This window comes from Myotis nattereri, assembly GCF_964212035.1.
Source record: "Myotis nattereri genome assembly, chromosome: 12".
In the NCBI taxonomy this organism is placed as follows: Eukaryota; Metazoa; Chordata; class Mammalia; order Chiroptera; family Vespertilionidae; genus Myotis; species Myotis nattereri.
Window position 1 is genome coordinate 82,660,763 of NC_138087.1, and position 23,582 is coordinate 82,684,344.

General features: G+C 71.7%; 1 protein-coding gene across 1 annotated transcript; it reads left to right on the plus strand.

Moving 5' to 3' along the window:
* Positions 1-163: 163 nt before the first annotated feature.
* ABCA2 (ATP binding cassette subfamily A member 2) lies at positions 164-22,561 on the plus strand (the record flags this gene model as incomplete). The annotated part of the gene is made up of 48 exons (XM_081103191.1): positions 164-229; positions 3,425-3,518; positions 4,506-4,617; positions 6,028-6,191; positions 6,676-6,803; positions 6,980-7,090; positions 7,351-7,569; positions 7,910-8,265; positions 8,642-8,801; positions 9,475-9,603; positions 10,140-10,307; positions 10,380-10,476; positions 10,883-11,056; positions 11,128-11,230; positions 11,336-11,450; positions 11,564-11,754; positions 11,933-12,083; positions 12,164-12,368; positions 12,493-12,657; positions 12,739-12,919; positions 13,011-13,223; positions 13,375-13,571; positions 13,675-13,857; positions 14,040-14,224; positions 14,419-14,539; positions 15,010-15,249; positions 15,337-15,555; positions 16,041-16,143; positions 16,250-16,569; positions 16,638-16,851; positions 16,949-17,054; positions 17,140-17,251; positions 17,574-17,634; positions 17,713-17,887; positions 18,381-18,496; positions 18,597-18,744; positions 19,036-19,159; positions 19,337-19,469; positions 19,631-19,748; positions 19,829-20,007; positions 20,080-20,221; positions 20,481-20,615; positions 20,712-20,815; positions 20,893-20,985; positions 21,422-21,524; positions 21,596-21,733; positions 21,824-22,030; positions 22,286-22,561. The coding sequence occupies 48 exons, from the start codon at positions 164-166 to the stop codon at positions 22,319-22,321; spliced, it is 7,314 nt and encodes a 2,437-aa protein (XP_080959317.1). The 3' UTR covers positions 22,322-22,561.
* Between the last annotated feature and the right edge of the window lie 1,021 nt (positions 22,562-23,582).

A 23,582-nucleotide genomic window follows, 5' to 3' on the forward strand; every position in this document is an offset into this window, starting at 1 on the left:
GGCTGTCGCTGTTCCGCGGGGCGGAGCCAGCGCGGAGCCGGTCCGGACGCGAGACCCCGCCCACGCGCGGGGGATGCCGAGCGGCGCGGCGCACGGAAGGGCCCGCGGGGCGCACGGAGGAGCCGGCCGGGCGCGGAGACCGGAGCGCGGCCCCGCCGTCGCCATGGGCTTCCTGCACCAGCTGCAGCTGCTGCTCTGGAAGAACGTGACGCTGAAGCGCCGGAGCCCGGTGAGCGCCCGCCGCGGCCTGCGGGCCTCCTCCCCGCGCACCGGGCCGGCGGCGCGCTCCCTCCCCGCGCGCACGGGAGCGGGCCAGGCGCGCGCGGACCCCAGGCGGGCGCGCGGGGTGGCGCGATGGGGCGACGGGCCGCAGCCCCCTCCCAGGCGGGCCCCGCGCGCCCCGGCTCCGGCCTGGGGGTAGGGGGACCCCGCCGTGCCCAGCCCGCCGCCCGCGCCCGCTGACATTCGCGGCGCTCGGCTGAGTCACCGGCGCCCTCCGCAGCGCTCGCTCTCCGGGGCCAGTCCAGAGGCGGGGGACAGGCTGGTGCCCAGGACGGAGGGCTGGGCTGGGCCTGGATTCAGCTCCGAGGCTCCGTGGTCTCTGGGCCCGGCCCCCGAAGCCCCTTCAGGGACCTGCGCTTCCCTCCCTGCACCGTCCTCTGCCCTTGGGCCGCCTCCCCGCCCGTGTCCACCCCCCTGGCTCCAGTGCTTCCTCCCCCCGGGAGTGTCCCTGTGTCCCTGCACCCTTTTGTCCTTTGGGGAGGCCTCCCGAGGCGGATCCACTCTCTTACCGCCCCCCCCCCCCAGCCTCCTCGGGGCCGGGGTGCTGTTTGGAGTTGTGACTGAGGGCTCAGGGCCGGCAGCTGTCAGGACGGAGCCTGGGGGAACGGCCGGGTGGTGTGAATGGCGTCATGCTGGCCCTCCCCGACCGACCGCGCACCAGGGAGGCCCGGCAGGCAGCTTGGGTTTCGGAATGGGCCCTGGGGACTCTCCAGGCCGAGCCCGGAGCAGGCCAGGGTCCTGAGAGGGGCCTGAAGAGGAGGCGCCCTCCTGCCACCGGGGCCCAGGAGGCTCCTGTCTCGCCTGGCCCTGGGCCCTGGGCTGACAGCTCCTGCACCATGGGAACCGGGCTGCGGACCGGGCAGCACGGCCGTCATCACCACGGCCTGGGGCTGGCAGGAGTCCCCTGGGCACCTGGCCCTGGCCGAGAGCCAGGGCTGGGTACAGTCCCTGCCAGGCCGCCTGGGGCTGGCTGCCGCTGGGCCAGGCCTGCAGCCCAGGTAGCCTCGGGCAGCTGCCCTGCTTCAGGTTCTGGGTCACTGCGGACAGCAGGGGGGCAGGCTCAGGAGGAGACGGGCGGCTGGGGTGCATTAGTATCAGCCCCCCCAGACTTGGCAGGAAGGCCACCTCCCCCAGGGGCTGCTGGGAGCAGGGGCTGGAATGATGGCCCCTGCATCCACGGGGGACCCCAAGGCTCCGGGAAGGGAGCAGTGGCTTGCAGGGCACCTGGCCAGCAGGTTGGAGGTGCCCACTGTCCTGTAGGCAGGAGTGGCCCCACCTGCTAGGCGGGCCTCCCCCAGAACCCTCCTGCACCCCTGCCCCACGCGGCCCAGGGTCTGGGCAGACCAGGTGGGGTCCTTGGCCTTCGGTCGCTGGCACAGGTGAGAGGCCTCCCGTGGGGTTGGGGCTGGCTGGATGCGGGGCATGATCCCACTGGTCCCACACTTCCCTTCAGGGTCTCGCCCTTCAGAGTGGACCCTGGGCTTGGCCAGCAGAGTTAGCCCCTCGTGCTGTGTGCCTGGCCCGGGGGTGTGGCCTCTCCCCTCTTAGCGGTACGGGGTCTCCCCGGGGGCCGCAGGATGCTCTGGTGGAGGGACTGGCAGCACCTCCATCCTCAGGTCTCACCTGTTCTGCCCTGGACCCCGCAGGAGGGGCTCAGGCCTGGGGTGGGCACCCAGGCTCCAGGGACAACATGGGGCACTGGCATGGTCTCAGGAAGAGGAGTTCGACCGCCTTGCAAGCCCCCGAGTGGGATGCCCAGGTGGGGCTGGACCGGTGCTGCCTGCCTGTAACCAGATGCCCCTCTAGCCACCGCCCTCAGGCAGGCCTCTCCTCCTCCTCCCAGCAGCCTGTGTGCAGCGTTGCTATAGCGATGAGGAGGCAGCGAGGCCTGTTGCTGCAGTTCCCCTCGGGAGGTGCCCCTGGCAGGGCGGGTGTGGGTGGGGCTGGCGGGCGATGACCCTGGCCTCCGGAGTGGCCGCTTGCACACAGCTGCCCTTGCTCTGTGCGCCTGCAGGTGTGCCGCATGCGCCTGTCCCTAGCCTCGTGGGTGCCCACGATGTCGCCTTGGCCAGCCCTGGGCTGGATCCTGGCTTGGGGAGGGGGTGGAGACTGGCACGGCTGGGGCGGGTGTTCCAGGCCACAGAGCTCTATTGTCAAAGGACAGTAAACACAGCAGCAGCCGCCCGCCCGGGGTGGGCTCGCACCCTGGGCCAGACGGAGCGCCCGGGGGTGGGCTCGGAAGCCTGTGTTTGGTTGGGGGGTGAGGATGAAGGAAACCTGGTGCTTCTGAGAAGAGCTGGGTGGGGGTAGGGCCAGGGCGTCCCCTGGGGCTGGGCAGGGGGTTCCCCCAAGCACAGCTGGCCTGAGACCCTCCTCCTCGCCTCCCCCTCTGAGAGCCTGTGGGGTGGGGGTGAGACACTGACCCCTTCCACTGACCAGGTGACGTGGAGCCGGGGTCCCTGGCAGTTCCCACGCTGAGTGGGTCCTGGCGGGCTCAGCCTGCTGCCCAGCCTTGGGTGGCAGGTGCCGTCCCTGGAACCTGGGCAGAGGCCCAGGGTGGGCAGGGCTGTTGCTCCCACCTGAGCCGCCTGGGGTGAGGGGGGCTGGGGACTGGGGGCTGACAGAGGCTCAAGCCCCCCTCAAGCCTGGCCTCACCTCTCTAGGCCCTGCAGGTGGGGAAGAAGAGCTGGGCGCATGCGTGGGTCAGAGTGGACCACAAGCTGGCTGCCTGGCCCTCAGTGTGTCTGGGGTGGGAGACCATTTCTCACTTGGGCCAGACAGTACTCACTCTCTTGCCCTTCGAAAAGGCCTCTAAGGGCCCGGCCCTGGCTCAGCGGCTGAGCATCGACCTATGAACCAGGAGGCCTGGGTTCCATTCCCGGTCGGGCACAGGCCCGGGTTGCGGGCTCCATGGTCCCCAGCGTGGGGTGGGCAGGAGGCGGCCAGTGATTCTCTCTCTCCTCTGAAGTCCACGAAAATGTGTTTAAAAAAAGAAAGACGGAAAAGGCCTCTGAGGAAGGGCGGACGGCGGCCCCGGGGGAGCCGTGGAGGCTGGCCCTGCGGGGAGGGCGTCCGCCTGGCGGGCGGAGGGGGCGGGCAGGTCCCGTGCCCCCGGCCATGGCTCACGCCCTGCCCCTCGCAGTGGGTCCTGGCCTTCGAGCTCTTCATCCCCCTGGTCCTCTTCTTCATCCTGCTGGGGCTGCGGCAGAAGAAGCCGACCATCTCTGTGAAAGAAGGTGAGGCCGCGGGCTGGGCCCCGCACAGCTGGTGGGTGGGCAGGCAGGCAGCCCTCCCCGCACCACACACGCATGTCCTGTGTGCACGTGGCCACGTGTGTGTCCCGGATCCCACAGCCCCCCCCCCCATCTGTGAGCCTCACCCCTGGGCGGCCCGGCCGCGCTCGTGGCTGGCTCCCAGGGGATGTGGCCGGCCACGGCGCCAGGAGGTGTCCTCACGGTTCTCCTCTGTTCTGTTTCGCCCCTCCCCCCGCATGGTCTGTCCTCCTCCGCGCCCGCATGCAGTCAGTAAGTGAGCGCCGCCTCCTCCCTGGCCCAGGCACAGCCGCAGGATGGTTTTGGGGGGCCTCCTGGTGCGGCTTGAGCACCCCCCACCCCCGCTTGCATTAACAGCCTTTCCCAGACCTGCTGGGTCCTGCGGGCCCCCGGCCCACTGGCAGGGACCGCTGGCCAGGGGGAGGGGGCGGGGTGCCGGGTGCACAGGGCTGGGCCTCGGGGCCAAGCTCCCGGGGTTGCTCTCTCTCTGGGGGTGCCTGGTGCTGCCTTGCAGGGCTGGGGGGCTGGGGCTGGGGCACCAGACATTCTCCCCCAGACCCGTGTGGGCTCCTGCATTCCCTCTGCTAACCGGCTGGCCGCAGAGGTCAGAGGTCGCTGCCCAGCAGGGGGCTCACATGCTCCCGTGGGCTTTGTGGGCCAGGCCACGCCTGTGTTCTGGGGGGAGGGGGCCAGGGCGTTCGGGCCTTGGCTGGCGAGGGAAGAAGGATGCTGTGGGAATTGTGGGGAAGGGGTGGTCAGGTGCCCTTCGACCTCTGACCTGCTGGGCCATTTGCACCTGAACTCTCGGCCCTCTGTTGCCCGTCTGCCGCCTGAAGCCGCTCCTCCTTCCTGACTTTCTATACGTTTCTCTCCTCTGCCTCTGTCCCCCCCCCCCCCCCGCCCTCCTGTCCCCTCCCCCCTTGGCCTTCTCACCTGCCCTGTCCCCGCCAGCCTTCTACACGGCAGCCCCCCTCACCTCCGCCGGCATCCTGCCCGTCATGCAGTCGCTGTGCCCCGACGGCCAGCGGGACGAGTTCGGCTTCCTGCAGTACTCCAACTCCACGTGAGCCCCCAGGCCCCCCACCTCCCCCCACCTGGAGCCCCACCTGGAGCCCCACCTCCAGCCCCGCCCCACCTCCAGCTCCCCCCACCTCCAGCCCCGCCCCACCTCCAGCCCCACCTCCAGCCCCACCTCCAGCCCCACCCCACCTCCGGCCCCACCTCCAGCCCCACCCCACCTCCGGCCCCACCTCCAGCCCCACCCCACCTCCAGCCCCACCTCCAGCCCCACCTCACCCCACCCCACCTCCAGCCCCACTCCAGCCCCACCTCCAGCCCCACCTCCAGCCCCACCTCACCCCACCCCACCTCCAGCCCCACCTCCAGCCCCACCCCACCTCCAGCCCCACCTCCAGCCCCACCTCACCCCACCCCACCTCCAGCCCCACTCCAGCCCCACCTCCAGCCCCACCTCCAGCCCCACCTCACCCCACCCCACCTCCAGCCCCACCTCCAGCCCCACCCCACCTCCAGCCCCACCCCACCTCCAGCCCCACCTCACCCCACCCCACCTCCAGCCCCACCTCACCCCACCCCACCTCCAGCCCCACCCCACCTCCAGCCCCACCCCACCTCCAGCCCCACCTCCAGCCCCACCCCACCTCCAGCCCCACCCCACCTCCAGCCCCACCTCACCCCACCCCACCTCCAGCCCCACCTCCAGCCCCACCTCCAGCCCCACCCCACCTCCAGCCCCACCTCCAGCCCCACCCCACCTCCAGCCCCACCTCCAGCCCCACCTCTGGCCCCACCCCACCTCCAGCCCCACCTCCAGCCCCACCTCCAGCCCCACCTCACCCCACCCCACCTCCAGCCCCACTCCAGCCCCACCTCCAGCCCCACCCCACCTCCAGCCCCACCTCCAGCCCCACCCCACCTCCAGCCCCACCTCCAGCCCCACCCCACCTCCAGCCCCACCTCCAGCCCCACCTCCGGCCCCACCCCACCTCCAGCCCCACTCCAGCCCCACCTCCAGCCCCACCCCACCTCCAGCCCCACCTCCAGCCCCACCCCACCTCCAGCCCCACCTCCAGCCCCACCCCACCTCCAGCCCCACCTCCAGCCCCACCTCCGGCCCCACCTCCAGCCTCACCCCAACTCCAGCCCCAGCCCCACCCCACCTCCAGCCCCACCTCCAGCCCCACCTCCAGCCCCACCTCCAGCCCCACCTCACCCCACCCCACCTCCAGCCCCACCTCCAGCCCCACCTCCAGCCCCACCCCACCTCCAGCCCCACCTCCAGCCCCACCCCACCTCCAGCCCCACCTCCAGCCCCACCTCCGGCCCCACCTCCAGCCTCACCCCAACTCCAGCCCCAGCCCCACCCCACCTCCAGCCCCACCTCCAGCCCCACCTCCAGCCCCACCTCCAGCCCCACCCCGCCGGCCGGTGGCTGACCGGGCCCCTGCTGCAGGGTCACTCAGCTGCTCGAGCGCCTCAACCGCGTGGTGGAGGACGGCAACCTGTTCGACCCCAAGCGGCCCAACCTGGGCTCGGAGCTCGAGGCCCTGCGCCAGCACCTGGAGGCCCTCAGCTCGGGGCCCGGCACCTGGAGGAGCCGCCTGGACAGGCCTGCAGGTGCGCTGGGCCGCCCCCTGCGTGTGGAGTGGGGCCCGCGCCCAGCTCTGGGGTCAGCGGGTGGCTTCCTGCCTCGGCCGGGACGGGCCCTCCGTTCCGTCTACGCTGGGGTGTCGCAAGGATGTTTACCACACGCGGCCCCTGCGCTGCGGTCGGGCGCTGACCTCTTCCCGTAGACGGTCACGTGAAAAGGTGGCAGCGGCCGACACAGCAGGAGCCGCCCGGTGCGAATGAGTCAGGATTATACCTATTTTTTGGGTCAGATCAGCAAAAAGCACATGTTTGGTGCCGCAGGGTTTCAGTCACTGCTTTAGGCCACGCGGCGAACGGGTTGAAAACTGCTGATCTGAACTGTTCTGAGCTCCCAGGGGCCCCGCTCAGGGGGGCTGGCCCGGCCGCCCGCCGCGGGGCTGAGCCGTGGGGCCGGGCGCTTGGCCCCGAGCCGGTCCACCTGGCCCTCAGCCCCGTCCTTCTGCCTGTCCAGAGTCCTCCTTCTCTCTGGACTCGGTGGCCCGGGACCCACAGGAGCTCTGGCGTTTCCTGACGCAGAACCTGTCCCTGCCCAACAGCACAGCCCACGCCCTGCTGGCCGCCCAGGTGGACGTGCCCGAGGTGAGGCGGGGAGCCTGGCAGCGAGCCTGTGTCAGCTCGTGGGGGCAGCTCCTGGCCGGGTGCTCTGCTCTGCCCTCTCCTGGCAGCACCAGGGCTGGGGTAGGGGACGTGCTGGGCTCAGAGGTGGCCCTGGGCCTGGCTAGAGACCCCACCCTGAGCCGTGCCCGCACCCCCAGGTCTACCGCCTGCTCTTTGTCCCTTCGCCCGCCCTGGACGCGGAGTCAGTCCTCCCCCGGGGTCCGGAGCCGTGGGGCCGCCTGCAGACCAGCTCCCTGTCCCGGTTGCAGGTGAGGGGCTGCCGGTGGGAGGAGGGGCTGCTGCCTGCGCTGGGTGGGTGTTTCTGCCCGGTGGGTGCAGGAGGGGCCTGGGGTTGTGGCTGGCATGGGAGGGGGAAGGCAAGATGGTGACGTGTATCTGCCCTGCCCACTGGAGAACCTGTGAGCTCAGCCCTGGCACAGGAGGTGGGCAGTGAGGCCTGAGGCCGGCTTGGGCCAGGCCTTGGTTCCTCTTGGCGGGGCTCTTCCCAGCCGCTCTCCCGCATCCCCAGGAGCTGCTGGCGGCCCCCGCCCTCCTGGAGCGGCTCACCTGCGCCCGCGGCTCCGGGGAGCTGGGCCGGATCCTCACAGTGCCCCGGGGTCAGCAGGCGGCACTGCAGGGCTATCGGGACGCGGTCTGCAGTGGGCAGGCTGCAGCCCGTGCCCGGCGCTTCTCTGGGCTGGCCGCCGAGCTCCGGAGCCAGCTGGACGTGGCCAAGATCGCCCAGCAGGTGAGGAGACCCTGCCTGCCAGCTGGCCCGCGGGCGGGTGCGGGGCCGGAGGAGGCACTAGGGCTCCTGTAGGGTCCTGGCTGCACGGGGTGTGGGGCGTGCCTGTACCCGGGCGTCCTGCACCTGGGTGATGCCAGCCTCACCCCCTCCCGCCCCGTGTGCTCACCCTCCGTCTCTCCCGCCCCCAGCCCGACTTCCTCACCTGCAGGCTGCAGACTCCCTCAGCCCCTCTTCCCGCCCACCCCCGTGTGGGTGACCCCCCTGTTCCACTCTGTCCCCAAGTGTCCATCAGCCCCCGCCCCTGGTCCCTGCCTGTGCCCACACACCCCTGTCTCCCCAGCTGGGCCTGGACACCCCCAACGGCTCAGCCCCCCAGCAGCCGCCACCCCCACGGCAGCTGCAGGCTCTGCTGGAGGACCTGCTGGACGCCCAGAAGGTGCTGCAGGACGTGGACGTGCTGTCGGCCCTGGCACTGCTGCTGCCCCAGGGCGCCTGCGCCCACCGGGCTCCCGGCCCCCCAGGCGGTCCTGGCGGGACAGCCAACGGCACGGGCTCGGGCTCCAATGCCACGGCGGAGGACGGCGCCCCGTCCGCTGCGGCTCCGGCTGCCTCCCCCTCGGAGGCCCTACAGGGCCAGTGCTCGGCCTTCGTGCAGCTCTGGGCCGCCCTGCAGCCCATCCTGTGCGGCAACAACCGGTAGGTGGGGGGCAGGGGAGGGGAGACGGGTGGCCAAGGCCCCCCACTGCCCTGCCTTGGTGCCCCACCCCCCTCCAGGCCTCACTGGGCACCTCACTGAGACCCTGTCTCATGCCCCACCCCCACCCTCACGCGTGTCCCCCCTCACGCCTGTCCCCACCCATGCATATCCCCACCCCCATCCCCACACGTGTCCCCCGTCACGCGTGTCCCCCACCCCACCCTCACGCGTGTCCCCCCTCACGCATGTCCCCCACCCATGCATGTCCCCCACCCCCACCCTGATGCATGTCCCCCACCCTCACGCGTGTCCCCCCCTCACGCGTGTCCCCCACCCATGCATGTCCCCCACCCCCACCCTCACGCGGGTCCCCAGCACCATTGAGCCGGAGGCGCTGCGCAGCGGCAACATGAGTTCCCTGGGCTTCACGAGCAAGGAGCAGCGGAACCTGGGCCTCCTGGTGCACCTCATGACCAGCAACCCCAAGATCCTGTACGCGCCCGCGGGCTCGGAGGCCGACCGCGTCATCCTCAAGGTGCGCTCCGCTCCGCTCCGTCCTGGGGTCCCAGTCGCGTCGTTCTGGGGCGGGAGCGGGAGGAGCTGGGGTGGGGGGGTCGCAGGCTGGGATCCCTCAGGGCGGTGAGCCCGCTCAGGCTCCGTGGGTGATGGAACTTGGGGGCGGACCAAGGTGCAGGGGGACCCAGAGCTGGTGTGGGCAGGGCCCTGGCCTGGTGGGAGTGGGCAGGGCCCTGGCCTGGTGGGTGTGGGCAGGGCCCGTCAGCGCTGGTGTGGATGCAGGAGAGGCCGCAGGCGGCAACCTTCCAGGGCAGCGTCCAGTGGGCCAGAGGGGGGCCAGGCAGCTGGTGCCGTGAGGCTGGCTGAGGGCATGGGTCCATGGCCAGGCCAGGGGAGAGGCCCCGCCTGGAGCAAGGAGAACCAGGGCTGGAAATGGCCCAGGACGAGATGAGGACCAAGGGTCAGGGCTGCTTGAGGGCTGCATGGGCAGGGGTCTGAGGACGGAGCTGGGGAGGCAGGGGAGGCAGGGGAACAGACCCAGGCTGCCCTGGAGCGGGGCAGCGGGCGGAGCCAGAGGCAGAGTCCTCCTTGGTGGGGACTGGCAGTGCTGCCGCTGCGGGGGAGGGGAGCGGAGCACCCTCGCTGACGGAGCCCTTGCGTGAGTCCCATGCCCCGTGCCCTCCCCTCTGCAGGCCAACGAGACCTTTGCCTTTGTAGGCAACGTGACCCACTACGCCCAGGTCTGGCTCAACATCTCGGCGGAGATCCGCAGCGTCCTGGCCCACGGCAGGCTGCAGCAGCACCTGCACTGGCTGCAGCAGGTGGGGGGCTGGGCGGGCCTGGGCAGCGGCGGGGGGCAGCGGGGCACCCACTCTGTCCCGGCTGCAGCAGCACCTGCACTGGCTGCAGCAGGTGGGGGGCTGGGCGGGCCTGGGCAGCGGCGGGGGGCAGCGGGGCACCCACTCTGTCCCGGCTGCAGCAGCACCTGCACTGGCTGCAGCAGGTGGGGCCTGGGCGGGGTGGGGGGTGGGGGGGGGCGGCAGGGCACCCACTCTGTCCCGGCTGCAGCAGGTGGGGCCTGGGCGGGCCTGGGCAGCGGCAGGGGGCAGCGGGGCACCCACTCTGTCCCGGCTGCAGCAGCACCTGCACTGGCTGCAGCAGGTGGGGGGCTGGGCGGGCCTGGGCAGCGGCGGGGGGCAGCGGGGCACCCACTCTGTCCCGGCTGCAGCAGCACCTGCACTGGCTGCAGCAGGTGGGGCCTGGGCGGGGCGGGGGGGTGTGGGGGGGCAGCAGGCGCCCACTCTGTCCTGGGTGATGGTGGGCCTGGGCCACCCCCTGATCCCGTCTTGACCTCCAGTACGTGGCAGAGCTGCGGCTGCACCCCGAGGCGCTGAACCTGTCCCTGGAGGAGCTGCCGCCGGCCCTGCGCCAGGACAGCTTCTCGCTGCCCAATGGCTCGGCCCTCCTGCAGCAGCTGGACACCATCGACAACGCGGCCTGTGGCTGGATCCAGTTCATGTCCAAGGTGGGCGGGTGGGCCAGCCCCTTTGGACCCCGCTGGTGCCCGGGGCCGGTTCCGACGATGCCCCTCCCCCAGGTGAGCGTGGACATCTTCAAGGGGTTCCCCGATGAGGAGAGTATTGTCAACTACACCCTCAACCAGGCCTACCAGGACAACGTCACCGTGTTTGCCAGTGAGTCAGCCCTGACCCGGCTCCTTGCCTACCCACCTGCAGCTCCACCTGCTCCCTCACCTGCAGTCCTACCTGCAGCTCCACCTGCTCCCCCTCCTGCTCCCTTTCCTGCAGCTCCACCTGCTCCCCCTCCTGCTCCCTTTCCTGCAGCTCCCCCTGCTCCCCCTCCTGCTCTCTTTCCTGCAGTCCCACCTGCAGCTCCACCTGCTCCCCCTCCTGCAGCCCCTCCTTTTTCAGTCTCTCCCCATCCCAGCCCCACCCCATACCCTTTACCCCCCCAAGACCCCGCCCATCACAGGTCCACCCTTCACACCCCTCACCCACTCCTGTCCCTTCCTGCCCTGGGCAGACCCCATCTCAGATCTTGCCTCGCTTCCACCCTCACCTGCCCCCGGTTCTGCCCCAGGCGTGATCTTCCAGACGCGCAAGGACGGCTCCCTGCCGCCCCACGTGCACTACAAGATCCGCCAGAACTCCAGCTTCACCGAGAAAACCAACGAGATCCGCCGGGCCTACTGGAGGCCGGGCCCCAACACGGGCGGCCGCCTGTACTTCCTCTACGGCTTCGTCTGGATCCAGGGTGAGGGCCGCCCCGGGCGGGGGTGGGGAGGGGGGGGGCCTTGCACCGGCTGACGGCCCGCCCGCCCGCAGACATGATGGAGCGCGCCATCATCGACACCTTCGTGGGGCACGACGTGGTCGAGCCGGGCAGCTACGTGCAGATGTTCCCCTACCCCTGCTACACGCGGGACGAGTGAGTGCGGCGCCCGGGACTGGGGCAGGGCGGGGGGCGGGGGGCGGGGGGCGGGGGGCAGGAGCGGGCCGAGCCCCCCCTCACGCTCCGCCCCCACCGAACCAGCTTCCTGTTTGTCATCGAGCACATGATGCCGCTGTGCATGGTGATTTCCTGGGTCTACTCGGTGGCCATGACCATCCAGCACATTGTGGCCGAGAAGGAGCACCGGCTGAAGGAGGTGGGCAGGGACGGGGGAGGGCGGAGGGAGGGGGGGGACGGGAGTGGGGGAGGCACTGCGGGCCCCTCCCTCCCCAGCCCTGCCCAAGGCCCCCTGCGCCGCCCTCCCGGCAGGTGATGAAGACGATGGGCCTGGACAACGCGGTGCACTGGGTGGCCTGGTTCATCACCGGCTTCGTGCAGCTGTCCATCTCCGTGACGGCGCTCACCGCCATCCTCAAGTATGGCCAGGTCCTCATGCACAGCCACGTGCTCATCATCTGGCTCTTCCTGGCCGTCTACGCCGTGGCCACCATCATGTTCTGGTGAGAGCCTGAGGCCAGCAGCGGCTGGGTGCCCCCGTGCCCGCCCAGAGAGCACAGAAAGAGCCTGGCCCAGAGTTTCCTGGGGCCCTGGCAGGGACAGCCCAGGGCTCCCGGCTCAGTGCCAGGGCTGGGTGTGCCGGGGCCGGGTCTGGCTGACAGCCGTGGCTCCCCTGCCCAGCTTCCTGGTGTCCGTGCTGTATTCCAAGGCCAAGCTGGCCTCGGCCTGCGGCGGCATCATCTACTTCCTGAGCTACGTGCCCTACATGTACGTGGCGATCCGAGAGGAGGTGGCGCACGACAAGATCACCGCCTTCGAGAAGTGCATCGCGGTGAGGGTCCTGGGCGGGGGCGGGGGCGGGGGCAGGGGGGGTCTGGCCTCCGGCCGGCACTGACTCGGCCGTCCCCTCAGTCCCTCATGTCCACCACCGCCTTCGGCCTGGGCTCCAAGTACTTCGCCCTGTACGAGGTGGCGGGCGTGGGCATCCAGTGGCACACGTTCAGCCAGTCGCCCGTGGAGGGGGACGACTTCAACCTGCTCCTGGCCGTCACCATGCTGGTGGTGGACGCCGTGGTCTACGGCGTGCTCACCTGGTACATCGAGGCCGTGCACCCAGGTACTGCCGACCCTGGGGAGGGGTGGGAAGGGGGTGGGCGGCGGCTCCCTGGAGGGGGCGTGGCCCGTGGCCCGTGGCCCGTGGCCCCTGGCCCATCAGCCTCCCCTCCTCTTCCCGCCCCCAGGCATGTACGGGCTGCCCCGGCCCTGGTACTTCCCGCTGCAGAAGTCCTACTGGCTGGGCAGCGGGCGGACGGAGGCCTGGGAGTGGAGCTGGCCCTGGGCTGGCGCCCCCCGCCTCAGCGTCATGGAGGAGGACCAGGCCTGTGCCATGGAGAGCCGGCGCGTGGGTGAGCGGGCGCCCGCGGGTGCCGGGGTGGTGGCTGGGTGCGGGGGCCTGGGCGCCTGGCGCTGACCTGGGCCTGGTGCAGAGGAGCCGCGGGGCATGGAGGAGGAGCCCACGCACCTGCCGCTGGTGGTCTGTGTGGACAAGCTCACCAAGGTCTACAAGAACGACAAGAAGCTGGCCTTGAACAAGCTCAGCCTGAACCTCTACGAGAACCAGGTGGTGTCCTTCCTCGGCCACAACGGGGCCGGCAAGACCACCACCATGTGAGTGGGGGGGCGGGTCCCCTGGGGTCCCACCCGTGGGAGGCGGGTGGGCGTCCTGAAGGAGGCGGGCTGTGACCTGCCCCTCGTCCAGGTCCATCCTCACGGGCCTGTTCCCGCCCACCTCGGGCTCCGCCACCATCTACGGACACGACATCCGGACCGAGATGGACGAGATCCGCAAGAACCTGGGCATGTGTCCGCAGCACAACGTGCTCTTCGACCGGCTCACGGTGGAGGAGCACCTCTGGTTCTACTCGCGGCTGAAGGGCATGGCCCAGGAGGAGATCCGCAAGGAGACCGACAAGTGGGTGGGGCCGGGCGAGGCCGGGACCCTGATGGTGGGCGGGGCCTGCGTTGGGCAGGCCGGGGTGGGCGGGGCCTCCTTGGGGCAGATCCAGGGTGTGGGCGGGGCTCGCGGCAGGCGGAGGCACCCACTGCCCACCGGTTCCGCCCAGGATGATCGCGGACCTGGAGCTCTCCAACAAGCGGCACTCGCTGGTGCAGACGCTGTCGGGCGGCATGAAGCGCAAGCTCTCGGTGGCCATCGCCTTCGTGGGCGGCTCCCGCGCCATCATCCTGGACGAGCCCACCGCCGGCGTGGACCCCTACGCTCGCCGCGCCATCTGGGACCTCATCCTCAAGTACAAGCCGGGTGCGTGGGGCGCCGTGCGGGGCGGGGGGAGGGGGGAGGGGAGCGGGGGAGGGTGCCCCTGTCCGCCCCGGCCCGCCCTTCCCTGACCCGCCCCCGCCCCCAGGCCGCACCATCCTGCTGTCCACCCACCACATGGACGAGGCCGACCTGCTGGGGGACCGCATCGCCATCATCTCGCACGGGAAGCTCAAGTGCTGCGGCTCCCCGCTCTTCCTCAAGGGCGCCTACGGCGACGGCTACCGCCTCACGCTGGTCAAGCGCCCTGCTGAGCCGGGCGGCCCCCCAGGTCTGCGCGGGCCCTGCGCCCCAGGCGAGGGGGGGGGGCGCACCCTCACCTTGCCCGCAGGCCCGGGATGTCCGGTCCGGCCTGGATCGCCCTCTCCCCAGGCCCCCATCTTACCTGCTGGACCCTCCTAGGGACCCCCCCCCGGCCCCCCAGTGAAGCCCCCGTCTCCCCTCCCCTCCCAGACCCGGGACTGACGTCCAGCCCCCCTGGGCGGGCCCAGCTGAGCCCCTGCTCGGAAGCCCAGGTCTCCCAGTTCATCCGCAAGCACGTGGCCTCCTGCCTGCTGGTCTCTGACACGAGCACCGAGCTCTCCTACATCCTGCCCAGCGAGGCTGCCAGGAAGGGGGCCTTTGAGCGCCTCTTCCAGGTGTGGGGGCGTGGCTGGCGGGGGCGTGGTCCGTGGGGGGCGGGGGCGTGGTCAGTAGTCGGTGGGGGCGTGGTCCTGGAGGGGAGGGGCCAGTAGCCGGTGGGGGCGTGGTCCTGGAGGGCGGAGCCTTGGAGGAGGGGCGGTAGTGAAGGGACTGGGGGCCGCCTTCTGGCCTCACCCAGCGCTTTTCCCAGCACCTGGAGTGCAGCCTGGACTCCTTACACCTGAGCAGCTTCGGGCTCATGGACACGACTCTGGAGGAGGTGTTCCTCAAGGTGTCGGAGGAGGACCAGTCCCTGGAGAACAGCGAGGCCGGTGAGAGCCCCCCCCTGCACCCGCCCCCCAGGCCTGGGGCTCCTCACCCTCCCCTTGGTGGTGGCCCAGGGTCCTGAGTGGGGGGTCAGCCTGGGTCGGGGCTCCTGGGTGGGGGTCAGCCTGGGGTGGGGCTCCTGGATGGGGGTCAGCCTGGGGTGGGGCTCCTGGATGGGGGTCAGCCTGGGGTGGGGCTCCTGGGTGGGGGCCAGCCTGGGGTGGGGCTCCTGGGTGGGGGTCAGCCTGGGGTGGGGCTCCTGGGTGGGGTCAGCCTGGGTCGGGGCTCCTGGATGGGGGTCAGCCTGGGGTGGGACTCCTGGGTGGGGTTCAGCCTGGGTCGGGGCTCCTGGGTGGGGGCCAGCCTGGGGTGGGGCTCCTGGGTGGGGGTCAGCCTGGGGTGGGGCTCCTGGGTGGGGTCAGCCTGGGGTCGGAGTCCTAGGGAGCTGGCCCCCCAAGCCCGACCTTCTGTGCAGATGTGAAGGAGTCCCGGAAGGAGGTGCTGCCTGGGGCGGACGGCCTGGCCCCCTTGGGTGAGGCTCAGGCCAGCAACCTGGCCAGGTGCGCCGAGCTGGCCCGGTCCCAGGCCTCGCTGCAGTCCGCGTCCTCCGTGGGCTCTGCCCGTGGGGACGAGGGAGCTGGCTACGCCGACGTCTACGGCGACTACCACCCCCTCTTCAACAACCTGCAGGACCCCGATAACGTCAGCTTGCAAGGTGGGGGGCAGCCAGGCGGGCCGGGTGGGGTTCCCGGAGGGGGCTGGGGGCGGGGCGGCCGGCTCAGCCTCGCTCCCCCACGTGCAGAGGCGGAGGCGGAGGCGGAGGCGGAGGCCCTCGCCAGGGCGGGCCAGGGCAGCCGGAAGTTGGAGGGCTGGTGGCTGAAGGTGCGCCAGTTCCACGGGCTCCTGGTGAAGCGGTTCCACTGCGCCCGCCGCAACTCCAAGGCGCTCTCCTCCCAGATCCTGCTCCCCGCCCTGTTCGTCTGCGTGGCCATGACCGTGGCCCTCTCCGTCCCCGAGATCGGTAGGCCGCTCAGCAGGCAGAGGGCATCGGCTGGTGGCCCACCCGGTGGGACTGTGGCCTGCCCGCCTCCCGAGCACGTGGGGGACCCGCCCGGTCCGGCAGGGCCTGGCCTTACGTCCGCGCCTGGCGGGAACACCTGGGATTCCGGCCTCCCTGGGCCCAGGCCCCGCTCGGACTTGACGGGTTCTGGGAAGAGGGGTCTGGCCTGGCTGCGGACCTCAGGGGCTGAGCACCGTATGAACCAGGAGGTCACAGTCTGATTCCCCGTCAGGGCACAGGCCCAGGTTGTGGGCTCGATCCCTCGTGTGGGGCGTGAAGGAGGCAGCGATCAATGATTCTCTCTCCTCGTTGATGTTTCTATTCCTCCCTCCCTCCCTTTCTCTCTGAAATCAATAAAAATATATATATTTTTTAAAAGGGGGGGTCTGGGCCCAGGGCGGCAGGTGGGCAGCCAGCACCTGCTCAGGCTCCCTGCACCCCCCCAGGTGACCTGCCCCCGCTGGTCCTGTCGCCCTCCCAGTACCACAACTACACCCAGCCCCGCGGCAACTTCATCCCCTTCGCCAACGAGGAGCGCCGGGAGTACCGGTGAGCTGCCCGCCAGGTGGCCACGTGAGCAGGGGCCCGCATGGAGCGCCAGGACGGGTGGGCACTCAGCTCCCCCCCCCCAAACTCAGGCTGCGGGTCCCCCCAGGTTCCAGCTGTCCCCGGACGCCAGCCCCCAGCAGCTCGTGAGCACCTTCCGGCTGCCCTCGGGCGTGGGCGCCACCTGCGTGCTCAAGTCTCCGGCCAACGGCTCCCTGGGGTCCACGCTGAACCTGAGCAGCGGCGAGTCGCGCCTGCTGGCCGCGCGGTTCTTCGACAGCATGTGCCTGGAGTCCTTCACGCAGGGGCTGCCCCTGTCCAACTTCGTGCCGCCCCCGCCCTCGCCCGCGCCGTCCGACTCCCCGGTGCCCCCGGACGAGGACCTGCCGCAGGCCTGGAACAGCTCGCTGCCCCCCACGTCCGGCCCAGGTACTGGTGCTCGCGGCTGCCCGGGGGTGAGGGGTGGAGCGGCCCGCTGACCGCCGCTGTGCCTGCAGAAGACTGGACGTCGGCGCCCTCCCTGCCGCGCTTGGTGCGGGAGCCCGTCCGCTGTACCTGCTCGGCCCAGGGCACCGGCTTCTCCTGCCCCAGCGGCGTGGGCGGGCGCCCGCCCCAGGTGCGGGTGGTCACGGGCGACATCCTGACCGACATCACCGGCCACAACGTCTCGGAGTACCTGCTGTTCACCTCCGACCGCTTCCGGCTGCACCGGTGAGCCGGCGGGCGGGCTGATGGGCGGGCAGGCGGGCGGGCAGCGGGGGAAGGGTCGCCACCCCGGCCCGGGCCTCATGCTCCCGACCTCGGCCAGGTACGGGGCCATCACCTTCGGCAACGTCCAGAAGTCCATCCCGGCCTCGTTCGGCGCCCGGGCCCCGGCCATGGTGAGGAAGGTCGCAGTGCGCCGGGCGGCCCAGGTGAGCACGCGGCCGGCCCGGGGATCCCGCCCCGACCTGAGGCCTGCGGGACCCACAGGCTCTCAGGGTCTCTCTGTGCCCCCAGGTTTTCTACAACAACAAGGGGTACCACAGCATGCCCACTTACCTCAACAGCCTCAACAACGCCATCCTGCGCGCCAACCTGCCCAAGAGCAAGGGCCACCCGGCAGCCTATGGTGAGCCGGTGCGGCGGGCAGGGCGGGGCGGGGCGGGGGCGGCAGCCTATGGTGAGCGGGTGCGGCGGGCGGGGCGGGGCGGGGCGGGGCGGGGGCGGCAGCCTATGGTGAGTGGGTGTGGCGGGCGGGGCGGGGCGGGGCGGGGGCGGCAGCCTATGGTGAGCGGGGGCGGCAGGCGGGGCGGGGCGGGGCGGCAGCCTATGGTGAGTGGGTGCGGCGGGCGGGGCGGGGCGGGGCGGGGGCGGCAGCCTATGGTGAGTGGGTGCGGCGGGCGGGGCGGGGCGGGCGCCGAGCAGCCCCTGAGGCCGTCCTTCCTGCGCAGGCATCACCGTCACCAACCACCCCATGAACAAGACCAGCGCCAGCCTCTCCCTGGATTACCTGTAGGTGCGGGGGCCGGGGCGGGCCTGGCGGCGGGACCGGGTGCCGGGCAGGGCTGAGAGCCGCCTCGTCCCCCCCAGGCTGCAGGGCACGGACGTGGTCATCGCCATCTTCATCATCGTGGCCATGTCCTTCGTGCCGGCCAGCTTCGTGGTCTTCCTGGTGGCCGAGAAGTCCACCAAGGCCAAGCACCTGCAGTTCGTCAGCGGCTGCAGCCCCGTCACCTACTGGCTGGCCAACTACGTGTGGGACATGGTGCGCCGCTCATGGGGTCCCCTTGGCCCTCCCATCACTGTCAGCTGCCAGGCCCTCACCCTGCCCCCGGGTCCTCACCCTGTCCCCAGGCCCCTCACCCTGTCCCCAGGCCCCTCACCCTGTCCCAGGCCCCTCACCCTGCCCCCAGGTCCCTCACCCCTGTCCCCAGGCCCCACTCCTGTCCCCAGGCCCCTCACCCTTGTCCCCAGGTCCCTCACCCTGTCCCAGGTCCCTCACCCTGTCCCAGGTCCCTCACCCCTGTCCCCAGGTCCCTCACCCCTGTCCCCAGGCCCCTCACCCCTGTCCCCAGGCCCCTCACCCTTGTCCCCAGGTCCCTCACCCTGTCCCAGGTCCCTCACCCTGTCCCAGGTCCCTCACCCCTGTCCCCAGGTCCCTCACCCCTGTCCCCAGGCCCCTCACCCCTGTCCCCAGGCCCCTCACCCTTGTCCCCAGGCCCCTCACCTTGCCCTCACCAGTCCCCCTGCTCTGGTAGCTGAACTACCTGGTCCCGGCCACCTGCTGCATCATCATCCTGTTTGTGTTCGACCTGCCGGCCTACACGTCGCCCACCAACTTCCCTGCCGTGCTCTCTCTGTTCCTGCTCTACGGGTAAGGGGCAGCGGGGGGAGCCCGGGGAGGCGGAGGGAAAAGAGGGAGTGGGAGTGGGGGGCCAGGACGTGGGGTGACCGTGTCCGCCTCTTGCCTGCAGATGGTCCATCACCCCCATCATGTACCCAGCCTCCTTCTGGTTTGAGGTCCCCAGCTCGGCCTACGTGTTCCTCATCGTCATCAACCTTTTCATCGGCATCACGGCCACCGTGGCCACCTTCCTGCTGCAGCTCTTCGAGCGCGACAAGGTGCCGGGGGCGGGTGTGGGGGGCGACAAGGTGCCCGGGGGCGGGGGTGGGGGGCGACAAGGTGCCCGGGGGCGGGGGCGGGGGCGACAAGGTGCCCGGGGGCGGGGGTGGGGGGCGACAAGGTGCCCGGGGCGGGTGTGGGGGGCGACAAGGTGCCAGGGGCGGGTGTGGGGGGGCGACAAGGTGCCCGGGGCGGGGGTGGGGGGCGACAAGGTGCCCGGGGGTGTGCAGGGTGTGACAGGCTGAGGGCTGTGGCCCTGCCTGTGACCCTGTGACCCCGTGACCCTCCAGGACCTGAAGGTCGTCAACAGTTACCTGAAGAGCTGCTTCCTCATCTTCCCCAACTACAACCTGGGCCACGGGCTCATGGAGATGGCGTACAACGAGTACCTCAACGAGTACTACGCCAAGATCGGTGCGGGGGGCACGGGCCCTCCCTCCCAGCGGGGGGAGGGGGGCAGGGGGGGACAGCAGGGCCTGTGGGATGGGGGCGGAGACGTGTGCTCAGCCCCAGAGGTTGGGGATGTCGGGCGTGGGGGGCAAGGGGGGGTGGCGAGGCCCCAGGCCCCAGCCCTGAGCTGCAGCCCCACAGGCCAGTTTGACAAGATGAGGTCCCCGTTCGAGTGGGACATCGTCACCCGGGGGCTGGTGGCCATGGCGGTGGAGGGCTTCGTGGGCTTCTTCCTCACCATCATGTGCCAGTACAACTTCCTGCGGCAGCCGCAGTGAGTGCGGGGCGGGGCGGGGGGTAGGGGGTGCGGGGCGGGGGTGCGGGGTGGGGGTGGGGGGTGCGGGGACGGGGGCACCGCGGGGCAGGGAGGGGTGGGGGGTGGGCGGGGACGGGGGCACCGCGGGGCGGGGGCTGCACACCGCCCATCCCGCCCAGGCGCATGCCCGTGTCCACCAAGCCGGTGGAGGACGACGTGGACGTGGCCAGCGAGCGGCAGCGGGTGCTGCGGGGGGACGCGGACAACGACATGGTCAAGATCGAGAACCTGACCAAGGTGGGCCTCGGGCGGAGGGGCGTTGGGGGCGGGGCGCCGCTGGGGGCCGCTCCGCCCGCTGAGAGGCGCCCCGCCGCCAGGTGTACAAGTCCAGGAGGATCGGCAGCATCCTGGCCGTGGACCGGCTGTGCCTGGGCGTGCGGCCCGGCGAGTGCTTCGGCCTCCTGGGCGTCAACGGCGCCGGCAAGACCAGCACCTTCAAGATGCTGACGGGCGACGAGAGCACGACGGGCGGCGAGGCCTTCGTCAACGGGCACAGGTGCTGCGGGCGGGCGTCGGGGGGAGTCGGGGGGCGCCGGCGGCGGCCCGTGCTGACGGTCTGCGTCCCCAGCGTGCTCAAGGAGCTGCTCGAGGTGCAGCAGAGCCTGGGGTACTGCCCGCAGTTCGACGCCCTGTTCGACGAGCTCACGGCCCGGGAGCACCTGCAGCTCTACACGCGGCTGCGCGGCGTCCCCTGGAAGGACGAGGCCCAGGTGGGGCCGCCTGGGGTGGGGGGCGGGGCCGGCAGGGCGGGGGCGGGGCCGCCTGGGATGGGGGCGGGGCCGGCGGGGCGGGGGCGTGGCCGGCGGGGCGGGGGTGGGGCCGGCGGGGCGGAGGCGGGGCCGCCTGGGATGGGGGGTGGGGCCGGCGGAGCGGGGGCGGGGCCGGCGGAGCGGGGGGCGGGGCGGGGCCGGAGGGCGGGGGCGGGGCCGGCGGGCGGGGGCGGGGCTCTGACGGCTCCTCCCGCCCCAGGTGGTGAAGTGGGCCCTGGACAAGCTGGAGCTGACCAAGTACGCGGACAAGCCGGCCGGCACCTACAGCGGCGGCAACAAGCGGAAGCTGTCCACGGCCATCGCCCTCATCGGGTTCCCCGCCTTCGTCTTCCTGGTGAGCCTGGGCCGGGGGCCCCGCCTTTGTTTCCGGGGGAGCCCAGGAGGGAGGTGGCGGGTCGGGGTGCAGCCGCTGAGCCTGGCGTCCCCCCAGGACGAGCCCACCACAGGCATGGACCCCAAGGCCCGGCGCTTTCTCTGGAACCTCATCCTGGACCTCATCAAGACCGGGCGCTCCGTGGTGCTGACCTCGCACAGGTGCGGCCCTCCCCCTCCTGCCCGCCCTCTGCCCGCCCCGCCCTCGGCCCCGTGCCAGCCTGTGCCCTCGCCCGCAGCATGGAGGAGTGCGAGGCGCTGTGCACGCGGCTGGCCATCATGGTGAACGGGCGGCTGCGCTGCCTGGGCAGCATCCAGCACCTGAAGAACCGGTGAGCGAGCAGCGGTGGGCCCTGGGGTGCGGGTGGCGGGCCGTGGGGTGCGGGCGGCGGGCCGTGGGGTGCGGGCGGCGGGCCGTGGGTGCGGCCGGCGGGCTGTGGGGTGCGGGCGGCGGGCCGTGGGTGCGGGCGGCGGGCCCTGGGGTGCGGGCGGCGGGCCGTGGGTGCGGGCGGCGGGCCGTGGGTGCGGGCGGCGGGCCGTGGGTGCAGGCGGCGGGCTGTGGGGTGCGGGCGGCGGGCCCTGGGTTGCGGGCGGCGGGCCGTGGGGTGCGGGCGGCGGGCCCTGGGTTGCGGGCGGCGGGCCGTGGGGTGCGGGCGGCGGGCCCTGGGTGCGGGCGGCGGGCTGTGGGTGCGGGCGGCGGGCTGTGGGTGCGCGGTAGGGGGTGGCTTCTCTGGGCAGCGGGGCTCTGGCCATGGGCCCGTCCGGCAGGTTCGGGGACGGCTACATGATCACGGTGAGGACCAAGAGCAGCCAGAACGTGAAGGACGTGGTGCGATTCTTCAACCGGAACTTCCCAGAGGCTGTGCTCAAGGTGGGAGGACCCCGGGGGTGGGAGGGGGACACGGCCAGCGCGACCTCTGACCTCCCGATCTCCGCGCCCAGGAGCGGCACCACACCAAGGTGCAGTACCAGCTGAAGTCGGAGCGCATCTCGCTGGCCCAGGTGTTCAGCAAGATGGAGCAGGTGGTGGGCGTGCTGGGCATCGAGGACTACTCGGTCAGCCAGACCACCCTGGACAACGTGAGTGCCCGGGCCTGGGCACCGGCCACCGGCCCGCCCTCCCACCCCCACCCCCGCCCCCGCCCACCGCCTGCCCCCTCTGCCCGCCAGGTGTTCGTGAACTTTGCCAAGAAGCAGAGCGACAACTTGGAGCAGCAGGAGACAGAGCTGCCCTCGGCCCTGCAGTCCCCGCTGGGCCGCCTGCTCAGCCTGTTCCGGCGCCGGCCCGCCCCCACCGAGCTGCGGGCGCTGGTGGCCGATGAGCCCGAGGACCTGGACACGGAGGACGAGGGCCTCATCAGCTTCGAGGAGGAACGGGTGAGCCGCCTGAGCACCTGGCAGGGTGGGCACGGGCGGAGCCGACAGGCCCCCTGCAGACCCTCGAGACCGGGAGGTTGGAGGGGCCTCAGCGATGGCCGAGCAGGGGTGGGGGCACCAGGCTGAGCAGAGGCCGCAGCCCCTGGGAGAGGGCGGGAGGAGAGCGTGGGGAGGGGAGAGCACACCGTCCTGGGTCCTGGGTGGGCACTGCTGGGTGCCGGTGCCGCCCCGAACCTGCCGTCTGCCGTCTGCCAGGCCCAGCTCTCCTTCAACACGGACACACTCTGCTGACCGCCAGGCGCCGGCTCAGGACACGCCGGAGGGGACAGAACTCAGGAGGGAACAGAGCTGGGCCTGTGCCCGCCCAGCAGGCCCTGGCATGGGAGGTCCGGGACCAAGGGCTGGGCCAGGGCTGCCCTCCCCTCATTGTGCCAAAGGCTGGCCCGGCCCTGGGCTGACACCCTCACCCTGCTCTGCCTTAAAGCCTGGGGCCAGAGCCCTGGCTCTGCCCTGCCCAGCTCTGCCCACCGCCCCCCCCCCCCCCGGCCACCTGGGTGACAGCGCTGCCAGGTGCACCCGGCCCCCCCAGACCTGCTTTTCTTACAGCCCCTGGAAGGCAGGGGCTGCGGCCGGGACTGAGGGGGTGGTGGTCCCAGCCCCGGGCACCTGTTCATTGTGCTTCAGGAGGGGGCGCCAGGACCCGCTTTCGTGCTGGGAGGTCACCCCGTGGGCCGGGCAGAGGCTGCCTCGGGGCAGCGGGCTGGTACCAGGGATGGCGAAGCCGGCCCCCGTGGCCAGGAGAGGACAGACCCCGCCTGACCCCAGCTGCCACTGCTCCCCACCCAGCTGCCCGCCTGCCCGCCTGGGCGCCGGACCTGTACATAGCGCACAGATGTTTGTTTTAAGTAAATAAACAGGAAAGTCCACACAAGCGTCGTGTGTTGGGGTGACGCCCCTGGTGGCAGGCTTGTCTGCCTGTCTTGGAGCATCAGGCCTGTGGGGGGTGGGCAGGCTTCCACCCCCTGCACCCTGACACTGCAGGTGGGGAGACTGAGGCAGGGGCTGTCACTCCCCCGGCGCCCCTCAGCCTGGGCTCAGCACCCAAGACGATGGGGTTTTCATGCATGAGGCTCGGGGCAGGCCCTGCTGGGCCACTGCTCCCTGCGCCCCTGGGGCCTGTGGGGGAGGGGGTGCTGGGCTCTCTCCCTCTCCTCCTGGCCTGGGAGGGCCTCCGGGGGTCGGGGAGGGCCTCCGGGGGTCGGGGGGGGGATCTCGAGGCTGAGACCCAAGTCCAGGTAGGAGCATGTGCAAAGGCTGGAGGCGGGGTCACAGGGCCCTTCCATGGACCCCCCAGGAGGGCGGGGGTCGCGTGGCTAGCTCATCCCTTTCACGGGGCGGGGGGGGGGGGCTGCCAAGCGGCCATGTCCCACCCATCGCTGCACTTGCCTCCACACAGCTCCTCCGCTTTCAGAAATCGCCCCTAGGGCCTCATGGGTTTTGAAAACCATGTTCTCTTTCCTTACTGTCGTCCTGTGAAGCTTTATTGCGGCAA